Genomic DNA, 12766 nt, shown 5'->3' with positions numbered 1-12766 from the left:
AGCGACAGTTGTAAGAATGTCTCTGTCCTGTACACCTACAATATTAATGCACCGAGAGTCTCTTTTGCCTACCACTAAGAAAAGTGTCAGTTTGTTTTATGTGAAAGGAAATATATAATCATTCACTGCACTGATGTCTATCAAGTGACAATCCCTATGTTTACTGCAGGAGATGCCTGAGCTCAGCCCGCCCCCTTTCCAAGGTAAGCACACGGATCCGAGCTATGAAACAACGCAATTACACAGCAAAGGTGCACACAGAGTGCTAAGGAGAAGAGAGGAGGCAACTAAGCTGGTTAATAAAAGATGAGAAAGTGTTCTTCAGGAGAAGTATCAATTCATCATTTCAGGCAGGGAAAACGGCCAGAGACGCAGCTGCACAGAAAGACACGGGGACTTAAAGGAAGACACCTTGGGACTGGAGAAATACAGGGTAAGAGGAAGTAATGAGATGGTAAGGAGTCTGATCATGGGAGGTCACTGAGGGTTCCACCCAGGTCGTGGAGGCGCCAGCTCTGCGGGTGGGCTAGGGAACAGGCAGAGGGTCTGTAGCACCGTTGCACTAGGGTGACTGCACATTCAGACACAAATGGACATATTTTATGCTAATGGACAGTCAAGCGGGCACGGGGGGTTCACGGTGTCTCCCAAGGTTAGATTTAGGCAGCTAGACAGATAGTGACAGCAAAAACCATGCTGATCAATAAATGTCTGTGTTACAGACACTTAGGGTGGATGGTGACAGCCTCCAGGGGGCCATGACCGTGGGCATCTCCGAACAGGTCTTGGGAGGGAGGCTCGTGACGCTGCTGACACCATGAGAGTGGCTCACTAAGGACATCCACCGAGGGGCTGCAGGAGGCAAAGCAAGGCAGGTCATCTACCAGGGACAACAGTGGAACGGCAGGTGGAGAGAGAAAGAGGAACCAGTGAATGAACCTTTGATCTGAAATCCTAGTTGGGTCAGGATAATAAAAGTATGTAAAACACAGGAACAAATAAAAGATTACACTGGTATTTATAATCCTAATGCTTTTCCACGTCTGAAAAGAACTGAACATTACTTTAGGACTAAGTCCAGAAAAGTAAAGGACATTTTACTAGTTTAAAGGAGGTATTACCTATTCTGAAATAACCATCTTCTAATCGTTTGTCTTTGGTTTCTTTGCTTATTTCCAAACCTTCACTCTAAAACAGAAGAAAAACATTTTATAAATAATGACTTCTATTTAAAACAAACCTAAGTTATGAATATATCTTAATAAATATAAAAGTGACATCTGTGGCACAGCTATCTCTGAAACGAGAACACACCATCCCAGTCCTGAATCTTCAAACGCTCATCAATATATAAAGTGCTCCTTTTCTAAACCATCATCTGAATCTGTATAGAATGTATTGGTGATTCGAAATTATACATTTTAATTAATTTCCAACTTAAAGCAATTTAATACAATACTGTTTTCTATGAAGACCATACAGAAGTAAAGAACTGTATGTTAACTTGAAAGAAATCTAAGCATTCCTTAGAGGCTGATAAATTAACTTTGTGTATCATTTAACAGGTATGAAAACTACATGGTATTTTGGGACTCAAAATACAAACAACAGGTCATATGACCCAGGAATCCCACTCCTGGGCATATATCCAGAAGGAACCCTACTTCAAAATGACACCTGCACCCCAATGTTCATTGCAGAACTATTTACAATAGCCAAGACAGGAAACAGCCTAAATGTCCATCAGCAGATGAGTGAATAAAGAAGATGTGGTATATTTATACAATGGAATACTATTCAGCCATAAAAACTGACAACACAACGCCATTTGCAGCAACATGGATGTTCCTGGAGAATGTCATTCTAAGTGAAGTAAGCCAGAAAGAGAAAGAAAAATATCATATGAGATTGCTCATATGTGGAATCTAAAAACAAAAACAAAAACAAAATAAAACATAAATACAAAACAGAAACAGACTCATAGACATAGAATACAAACTTGTGGTTGCCAAGGGGGCGGGAGGTGGGAAGGGGCAGACTGGGATTTCAAAATGTAGAATAGAGAAACAAGATTATACTGTATAGCACAGGGAAATATATACAAGATCTTGTGGTAAAAGATGTGACAGCGAAAAAAAATGTGACAATGAATATGTGTATGTTCATGTATAACTGAAAAATTGTGCTCTACACTGGAATTTGACACAACATTGTAAAATGACTATAAGTCAATAAAAAAAGTTAAAAAAAATACAAACAACAGGTAAATACTGAAATAATGATTCATTTATTTTCCCAGAACAAACTTCCAAGTTATTTTCCAACAGGAAACAAAATGAAGGCTCTTTCTATGAATAAGGCAAAGGAGACAATATATTAGGTGTCCCACATTTCCTAAAAAAGTTAGTATTACTCACCACCCAGGCCCTGCAGTCATGAGAATTTTCCTTCATAAACAAGAATAGCCTCACATCAGGTCTATTAATACTAGTTCTTAAGGAAAATTAAGAGGAAAAAATAGTCGTACCTTAAAAGGCAAAACTTCTACAGTTGTGTTGAGCAGAATATCTCCTGGATGTTCCTGGTTGCCACTATGGAACAAATAACTGAAAATACAAACACAGAAATAAAATATGAGTCAGACTATAGCTGACAAAGATTCAAGAAGGCGGCCCTACCTCAGAGTAGCATGGACAACGCTAGAGCCGGCGGTGACTGATGGCGTTTTTAAGTGTGGCAGACAATACCTCACGGTGCGGAGTATCACTATGTAGGATGCAAATGAACATTATAAATAACAAAACCAATATTAGATACTCATATAAGTGCAAAATACTACTCTGAAGTATTTTAGTATGTTTTCCCAGTGATCCTTCCATTGCTTAAAAGAATCACACTTAAATTCCTCTTCAGAATCACGTCAGCGTAACAGAAGAAAATTAACAGCATCACATTTAGCTATGCATTGTTTTCGACCACCTAAAATAGAATTATTCCAAGTGATTTTTTGGCAGATTCTAAAGACTAAATGGCTTTCATCAGAACACATAACATCATATGCTGCAGGCTAGGGAACTCTATTCTGTTCTGGGGATTACATTTAAGCATGCCACAGTCGGGGGAACACACCCATGACTGAGCAAAGATTGAAGGAATCATGACGATTAAGCAAAAAACAGGGAGAAAAAGTCCCAATGTTTGTTAAGTGAACATACATGCTGAAAAACCTATAGGGGTTGTGAATTCCTCCATATTGTACTAAAAGTAATCCAGCACCTACAAACCCACTGACTAGGAATAGTGATAGTCTGTCAAATTTATCATTTCAACCAAATTGCAGGGTCACCAACTAGCTCTCAGTCAAATTTTAAGGATAGCCTAGCATAAGGATATGAAAACTGATTTCAGATTTCGAGGGAGAGTTCTACATAAAAGTATTAAAAATACTAATAGCATTTATCAAACATGCTGAATGCTGATATTATATCTGAAAGCAACACACCTCTTTTATTACTGAGTTGTAGGAAATGTATACTATAATCTCACATCTGAGGCTGTCTCCTCACATCCGTTAACCATACCAGAAAAATTCCACCATAAATCACATTATGAGTAAGAGGTCTGAATTGTAAGAGCAAATATATTTCAGTCATGACCAACCTTTCCACATTGACTGGCTTGTCAAATTTAAACAGGATGTAGTCTCCAGCTACCGGGGTTATAGCCCAGAAGAAATCCTCCCCCATGTAAGTTTTCTCCAGTGTATGTCCTTGGTAGACCTTCAAGGAAGTCGATACTTCTGCAGGTGGGTTTACATGGATTTTAAGAAGCAAAGGCTTCATGTAATCTTTATCCTAGGAGGAAAGACATATTAACAACATGTGGCTTATTTATACTTAAGAAGAACAATGAGTGTACACTAAATAAAAAGTTGTATGTATGTGCATGAGAAAAATAAAACTAAACCACCAACCGTGAGTTTCTGAATTTTTCCTGTTAGTGAAGAATGCAGACCAACATGCTGGAAAAGGGAAGGTCTGAAGCGAATTCTCAGATTTGCTTTCTGTCTGTCACAATGTTTCTAAACATTAAAAAAAAAAAAGAAGTTAGTGTTACATTTTAAAGTGAAATCTTGTCCTCATCTGAAAAATGAAAAGTCCTTTATAAGAATAAATATTGAAAAGAAAATCCAACTTCATCTCATAATTCCAAGTCGCATGCTTTTTTAGGGTCTTCTCCGAGGTCTTAATAGATTTGCTACCTACTTGATACACAGACAGGATGCGGGAACTAAAAATAAGCACATCTAAGGGAGGGGCTGAGGATTTAACTTCAACCACCTTTCAAAATACGTCAATACAGATTTGCCTTTTGATATTAAAGTGCACAAACTATAAACTAGAGGTTGGTTCCAATACACAGAATAGCTTCACCTGGATAATATAATGAAGAATCTGCAGATAAGAAAAGGTGCATTTTGTTGCAGAAAAGCAGTGTGAAAATGTGAGGCAGTAAGCTGACCACTACAAGCCGGTGAACAACATCAAGGCAGACAAATCCATCCAAGCACAGGCGAGGGACACCTAAGTTTCAGCTCTGAGTGCCCCGTGGCCCAGACTTCAGGTCACAGCACGGGGAACCCACAGTGCTGGCGGGGGGCCCAGTGTGCATTAATTAGCTCAGTGCTTCAGGACACCCAAGGCCACCTGGTCACACTCTTACAAACTCTTTCCATTTTCAATGACTTTTTATAAGATTTGGGCCAAGAACATACTGAAAAAGACAAATTTATAAGACATTTCCACTTTGAGAGACCTCCAATAATTTCCTGGCTGTTAAAATGCCTAATTTTTCTCAAGAGATTTTACTTCATTAGCATTATTGCTAATGCTAGGGTAGAGGTGAAGCAGTAAATGTTATTTACACAAACAGAGCTGCTCATGTGGAAGCAGAGGGAAGGGGAGGGAGGGAGGGAGAGTGCGGAGACGGCGGGGCGGGCGGAAGCAGCAGGGCCTGAGACCAAGTCCACCACGCAGGCAATGGGCGATGCATTTGGACCTGAAGAGTCAAAGCAGGTCCACAAACCTTTGAAAGAATAAATGAATGTCTTTTTTTAAATGTGACATTGGTTTGTAACGTTATGTAAGTTTCATATACACAACATTCTATTTCTACTTCTGTATACACTAGAGTGTTCTCATCACCAACCATTCAGTTTCATCTCCATACAGTTGACCCCCCCTTCACCCATTTCACCACACCCACCTTGGCCCCTTCCCCTCTGGTCACTACCACTCTGTTCTATATCTACGTGTTCGTTTTTCTTTGTTACTGTTGGTGGAAATGTAAACTGGTGCAGTCACTATGGAAAACGGTATGGAGATTCCACAAAAAACTAACAACAGAAGTACCACGTGACCCAGCTATCCCACTGTTGGGTATGTATCCAAAGAACACAAAAACACTAATTAGAAAAGATACATGCACCCTTCTGTTCATCACATTACTTACAACAGCCAAGATATGGAGCCAATCTAAGTGTCCATCAGCAGGTGACTGGATAAAGAGGTGGTGTGTATACAGACATACAACGGAACACTACTCAGACATATAAAAGATGAAATCTTTCCATTTGCAACAACACGGATGGATCTAGAGGGTATTATGCTAAGTGAACTAAGTGTGAATGCTTGGAAAGGCTTCATGGACCACTGTCTAAGGGATGTTATTCTGGAGGCCAGCAAGTATGCGGTGGCATCCCAGTGGAAGCAACTGAAGGACTACAGGCCGTAGAAAGAAGAGTGGAAGAATGGGTTTTCGTGATTTTATTTTTTGCTCTCAGAGAGTTCCACCTCACAAACTCATTATAGAATCTAACTGTAAAACTGCACAGGACCAATTAAATGAGAGTATGCTGTGCGAGTGTAAAGATGACTTCATTGTTCTGTGTCCTACAATAAAAATTCCTGTAAATCAGGAATAAGACACAGGTAAGGGCTTCCATCATAAAAATGAGTTGATTGAATCAATTTACATGTTCAGCCAATGTTGGAAAGTAGATATTCTGCCTTTTAACTATATTCCATGATTTGCTCTAAGAAAGTGGTTATTTTAAAAAAGAGAGAGAGAGAAAATACAGTAATAATTTATGACACCAGAAGATAGTGTCCTAAAAACTATTTGGCAGGTAGGGTGATCAAACTATCCTATATGGAACTATAAGGTCATGAAGTCAAATTAAATGTTTATTTGTGAGAATGAATGTGAAGTTAACCCTATAATGACATGCTTGCAATAAAGATTTCCTTGTTATTACATGTCAAAATGGACTTATTCACTTCAAAGGATGTGTACATTCATATTCTATTTATGCTTACCCCCAATAAATAAAAAATATTTTTTCCCAGAGGTACAATCCAAATTGGACAAGGAAAACATACTAGTTACTTTTTACAATAAGATTTCTATGGAGATAACCTAATATTTGAATAGTCAGAGCAAAAATAATCATTTACTTACTTACCTGACACCAACACCCCAAAGCCAGCATCTTAGTAGGAACACTGGTTTCATGCAAGTAATACAATATAAAAAAAGGTCCTTTTTTGACTTGCCTTTGTTTTAGTCTAAATATTACTTCCATTTTATTTGTTATATCCAGGTGAGCTGGGCTCTGATATTGTCCCCAAAGTATTTGGGGGAAAAAAGACAGCTGACAAGAGCATCTGAAAAAAACTGAACCCCCCTGCCCTCCTCATACAGGACAGATATGGCCAACAGCAAGGGCGCACCAGAGCCTAAAGACACAATGAACATTCATCAGCAACATTTAGAAAGGTAAAACTCTAGAGGGGAGGGTATAGCTCAGTGGCAGAGCACCTGCTTAGCATGCACAAGGTCCCAGGTTCAATCCCCAGTACTTCCATTAAAACAAATAAACCTAATTAGCTCCTCCTTACACACACACAAAACAAATGAAACTGATTTTTAAAAATAGAAGAAGAAAAAAATCGACCTTAAAAAAATAAAAAATAAAAGACCCTCTAATACAGGAACTTTTTGTAGCTGAAGGAAGAAGTCAAGCCCTTGAAATGTTAAATGGAAACACTGTTTTCTTTCGGCTCCCTCCCTAACTGTTCCTTCACAAAATCTGGTTCCTGAAGAGTCACCACTTTCACTAAATACATAAAAGAAGCCTCTTCCACCCTCATAAGAAATTAACTTACTGCATCTTTCTCAGGGTTGCAGACTTTCACCCAGAGAATATGGTCCAAGAGCCAGTCAATGGGTTTCTCCTTATAGAACATAAATATGAATTCCACAATCAGCGTGAGGTCTGGTGCCTGGAACATTTTACCTGGAAAGATATTCCCAGTCAATAAACGTAATACAGAAACCAAGCATCAAAATGGCTTAAAAATGAGTAAACTCCATACAACAAACACACTAAAGCTTGTACTTTCATCTACAAATCATTATGAATAATCTCCCCAACTGTCTTATCAGAAGCAAATTTGCTTTAGCTAAACATTCTTAGTTGTCAGCTGAGTAGGAACGGAAGTTTTATTGAACTCCTGACTTTATTACAAAATTTATCATATAACTACCAGCTCAGAGGATTCAAGCAGCAAGCTGGAGACGTTTCCTTCACATCTTATTAAAATTCTTCCCATAAAAGGAATTTAAGAGGTTGAAGTGAAAAAAAAAAATTTGCTAAATCAATAAATGCAAAAAACAAGGACTCCTAATTCTGTCATCACTAAAACTTCCCAAGTAAAGATATTTTTTATTTCTTAAATTAAGTTTTGAGATAAATGATCAGCAAGGTCAAAGCCCCAGCCTCTCCAACTTATGGAATTAAAGCACTATAGGAACTGAAATATGATTCTCTGAGTGTTTTTTAAAACCTGTAAATTTCCTTCAACTTTAAACATACTCTCTTTAGTTGGATAATTTAGGAGTTTTAATGAAAAAAGAAAACTTTAAAAATAAGCATCCTGACTAGTCCATGAAAGCAACGCATGAAAACCAATTAACCACCAAACGAGAACGTCATGTACTACATCAAATACCAGGAACTTCTATTAGGAAACCATTAGTGTGGCGTTCTTTATAAAAGAACCCTATCTTATCAAAGAAAAGAGGAAGTGGAGGTATCTGAGGAGGAGGAGGAGTCAGACGTGCTCCCCAGGGCCGTGGCGGGCTCCGGGTGACATGAGAAGCCAGCAGGGTGGCCCTGCACGGCTCCAGAGTAAATACTACAACCTTACGAGTCTCCAAATACTATTCTGGGTTGACTTTCAACATTTTAAACATAGATGTTTACCGAAGTGGAATTTCCCTGAAAGCAACCCATTTCCAGAGGAAGAAAAGACAATTTTCAGGTTAAAAAAAAATAGTTTAAGATCCTAAGAGTCACAATTATTTCTGAAAAGCAGATGAATCTGACACCGTTCTTACCAATGAAGCCCAGCTGGGAGAACTCTAGTATCATCCATTCCTCAGAAGAAAGTTGAAGTGCAAAATTTTTTATGGTGTTAAAGTAATTCTGTTTGACAATAATGTCATCTTCAAGCTGGAGAAAGTGGAACAATCATATTAGTACATCAGAAAGAGAAGGAAAGATTTAGCTAGAAGGACATTCTTTATTATGGAAAAACTGAAGTATACGTTTATAATGTAGATCAAGAAAACAATGGTCCAAAATGATGAAAATATAAAAATAAATTTTGTTAAAAGAAAAGGAGGAAAACAAAATGGCAGGTGCACATAGCAAGTCAACTAAAGCACTCTCTTCCCGTGGGGATAACCACGCCATTTCCTGCATCACTCCTTTTGGATCTTTTATGATGCCCAACGTGATTTCACACTGTCCTGTTTTCTTTACAAAGGAGAAGAATTTTTCTAGGACTTTTATTTTTATTTTTATTTGCTTTTTACATAACACATGTAACAAGGCAAAGGAAAAGCTAGCAGCTTTCCTTCTCTGCCCTCCACCCTGCAAGCAGATGTGGCCAATGTTAAAAGCTGGGTGTGCACCCAGGTGACACCTTCTATATGGACATATAGCACAGATAGACTTATAACTATTTCAAGGTTCCCATCCACCTTTACATTTTTATTTAAAAAAAGGATCATATTATGAAACTGGCTTTCTTCTCTTAACATATTGTGAATGTTTTTCCAGGTTAATAAGTATTTATTGAAAGCATTCTCTTTAATAGACACATTTCCTGGGATCAATGGATAAATCATCCAGCCACTCACAGGCTGACACCCAGGCTGTTTCTCATTCTTTGTCAACGCAAACAAGCATGCAATAAATATGTTTATACTTCATGTCAGTGCTACTCATTTCCGTAGGATAGGTTCCTAAAAGTTTTCTTCTTACATTTTAAAAGATACCTGCAAAATACTTTAAAAAGCCATAGCAACCCAGAGTCCTGGTTAACCCCACTGCTCTGCCATCACCACGTGTTACTGGAATTTTTATCAGATCAACAGGGAGTTGACAAAAGACTGGAGATCATGAGCGTGTGCAAAGACTTCCTCCCCAAACCTCCTTTCATCAAATTTTAAAGTCACTAGATGATTTTAATATCCTAAGAAAACTTTTCCTTTTCTTAACTTCACATCATTTCTAGTTATCTGCTAAGTAACTTTCACTTATTTTAGTATTTAGTGTTTTCGTGTATTTAAGTCCTTAAATAAGCTTTCTTCCTAACCATGAAGAAACAGTAGTAGTATTTTGAAAGATATGATTCTGACTCACCAAGTATTTATGAAGCTTTGATTATGTTCCAGATACAGTACTAAACTCTACGAATCCATCAGTGAACAGAAAAGAACGTTTTATGCCCTCAGAGCTTATGGGGAAGCTGGAGGGAAAACCAGACCTAGCACAGAGCCATGCCAGTCCCTAATCGTGCTTTCCCAAAGAAGAGATGTCGGCACCCGAACCCAGACATATACTGTAGACACTCAGTGAAAGATGACCCCCCAAGAGCAGGCAATTCCAAGTTTTACCAATAAGTGATTAAAAAAAAAAAAGTTGGGGACTGATTTAAATACATAGAAATGTAATGGAATAACCAAATGCCTACTTAGAATTTAGTACACTAATTTTGGTTACCACGTATAAATTTTTTATATTAAACTAGAAAAATTGCTTTGTTCCACTCTTAACATCTCATCAATAACTTCACTTTTTAAAGAAGGTTTTAAGATACTTGCAGATTCACATGCAGCTGTAAAAAAATAATACAGACAGATCCCAAACACCCTTCCCTCAGTTAACCTCAATATTCAACCTCCAACATAACTACAGCACAGGGTCCCTACCAGCACAGACTTGATACAGTTTGATTCTGATTTCACCAGTTCTACGTGCACTCAGGTGTGTGTGTGTGTCTCTCTGTATTCAGCTCCATGCCGTTTATCACGTGTACATTTGCAGGACCACCCCTAGCATTAGGATACGGACCAGTTCCATCACAGGGATTTTCCTGCTGCCCGTGGTAAGCACATCCAGCTCCCGCCCCTCCTCCTCTTCCTAGCCTCTGGCAACCTGTTCTCCATCTCCATAATCTCATCATGTCAAGACTGCTACATAAAGACTGGCTTTTTAAACTGAGCATAATTCCACTCAGATCCAAGATGTTGTGTACTATAGTTCGTGTCTTTCACTATTTAGTACTCCATGGACCAGATGCACCACAGTGTGTTTAACCAGTCACCTGCTGAAGAACATATGGGCTGGCTCCGAGTGTCGCTATTCCGAATAAAGCTGCCATGAACCTTCCTGTACTGGTCTTTTAGTGAACACATGTGCTTCACTGACATCAATGTTTTATCATGGCAAGAGCCAGTCTTTGAAAAATCTAACACATATCTCATTAGTGACCACCAGTTTATAAAGAGAGGCTAAAAAACGAGATGTACAAATTGCTTTCACAGTGTACAAATGTAGTCTCTGAAAGAGGTGGACTATTGTATTTACACTTTTGCTTAAGTCTTTAAAACATACAAGGAGAAACTAAACACTTACGATAGTTACCCATGGGGGAGGGAGGAAACACGGGAAGGTGGCAGGGATGAAAGGCAGACTTCTGTAAATATATCTTGTTTTATATCAGTTTTGATTTGGAAATGTTATTCTTTTATAACCAACAATGAAAAAAAAATTACAAAAAAACTGAATACACATTGAAACAAAGGAATCCAGTTTCATATCAATTTGACAGCATGGTGACACAGGATAAAGAACCTGGTCGAGTGACTTTCAAACAGAATTTTGACTATACATTTGTACCAAGATGTATATACTCTTAGGGGGGAAAACGGACAAAAAAGATTTAACTGCATTTAGTAGTCTAATTATTAGTAGTGATGCTGGTATTGTTATTTGAAACTATTTTAGGTTTACTATGGAATAAAAGAATTATGTTATTCAGATAATTTTACTAAAAGCCAAGACTTTCAATGTAAGAAGAAAATACATAAAATCTAGAAGTTAAGTAAAAATCTGGTAATCTTACATTTGAATTGGGAGTATCAATATAAACATGTGATTTTTCTTCCTCTGAAAAATAAAATGCTCTTTTCCTTTTGAAACGCCTAGAAGCAAAGACACCACGATAGCCATGAGCGCCTCAAGCACCCAGACCGTGGTTCTAAGTACCATGCACCTCTCAAATGAGCAGGGCTCCTTAGAGAATAGCCAATTCTAGATCTGGGATAGGAAATGTGCAAGATGGGCCAGTCAGCAAGGAAGCGGTCAAAGATCACCAGACTAACATGGAAGGAATACAAGAGCAGATCTGAAGAGATTCCCCCACCCCGGCTTATGATGTGCCCATACACGCATCAATATGAATGATGATTGCGAGCATGAGGCAAATCGAACATATTTTAAAAATCCACGAGTTCATAATGATACTTCAAAACGGCCACCACTGGAGAGCACTAGGGTACCAACTTTAGAAATTTTATTTTCCTCTGATCGTCTGAGTGAAAGTGTTTTTCTTTTTGTTTTGTTGTTTTTGTTGTTGTTGTTGTTGTTGTTGTTGTTTCTTAATGTTTTTTATTGAGTTACAGTCATTTTACAATGTTGTGCCAAATTCCAGTGTAGAGCACAATTTTTCAGTTATACATGAACATACATATATTCATTGTCACATTTTTTCCTCCGTGAGCTTCCACAAGATCTTGTATATATTTCCCTGTGCTACACAGTATAATCTTGTTTACCTATTCTACATTCTGAAATCCCAGTCTGTCCCTTCCCTAGAAATTAACAAAGAGAAAGAATCAAGCATTTATTCTTCCTTTCCTTTGTGAACTATCTTTTCAAGATAACCAAATGCTTAGGAAGGGAGACTCCTTTACAGAAGAACTCTACTTATAAGATCATTACAAATGACAGAAGTAGGGAATCACCACTCGGCACCTCTAGTGGAATAAGCCATCTGGGGGAAAAGAAGCAATGGAAGCTGAAACCACAGGGGGAAGAGCAGCTAGGAGCTGTTTAATCAAGGAGAGATAAGGCTGACACCACAACACCCACTGAAGGGATCTTAGCGTCATTAAAAGTGGGACAAGACATAATGCGGACAGTTGGACCATGAGAACTAAATGTCGGGTTTGTTATGTTCATATAAATGTAAACGTACTGCAGCATACCAAAACACTACCTACCGTCAGACCACTAGGAAAATGAGAAGGAAATCCTCCTTTAAAGTCTGCCAAATAGTGAAATCTTAGTTCT

The 12766-nt window shown here is 38.3% G+C and overlaps 1 protein-coding gene across 4 annotated transcripts in view; it reads right to left on the bottom strand.

Moving 5' to 3' along the window:
* MGAT4A (alpha-1,3-mannosyl-glycoprotein 4-beta-N-acetylglucosaminyltransferase A) overlaps nucleotides 1–12766 on the bottom strand; it is an 87139-nt gene that overhangs the window by 7890 nt on the left and 66483 nt on the right. For all 4 annotated transcript variants that reach the window (XM_031441134.2, XM_031441133.2, XM_031441137.2 and 1 more), the window contains exons 9-14: nucleotides 8461–8575; nucleotides 7227–7357; nucleotides 3974–4081; nucleotides 3661–3854; nucleotides 2528–2606; nucleotides 1122–1188 (exon numbers count right to left, since the gene is read on the bottom strand). In XM_031441134.2, coding sequence (XP_031296994.2) covers nucleotides 1122–1188; nucleotides 2528–2606; nucleotides 3661–3854; nucleotides 3974–4081; nucleotides 7227–7357; nucleotides 8461–8575 — 694 coding nt within the window. The remainder of the gene's footprint in view (nucleotides 1–1121; nucleotides 1189–2527; nucleotides 2607–3660; nucleotides 3855–3973; nucleotides 4082–7226; nucleotides 7358–8460; nucleotides 8576–12766) is intronic.

The sequence above is a fragment of the Camelus dromedarius genome, chromosome 33 (genome assembly GCF_036321535.1).
Source record: "Camelus dromedarius isolate mCamDro1 chromosome 33, mCamDro1.pat, whole genome shotgun sequence".
NCBI lineage: Eukaryota > Metazoa > Chordata > Mammalia > Artiodactyla > Camelidae > Camelus > Camelus dromedarius.
Note: the sequence above shows the minus strand (reverse complement) of the source record. Positions and strands in the feature narration are given on the sequence as shown.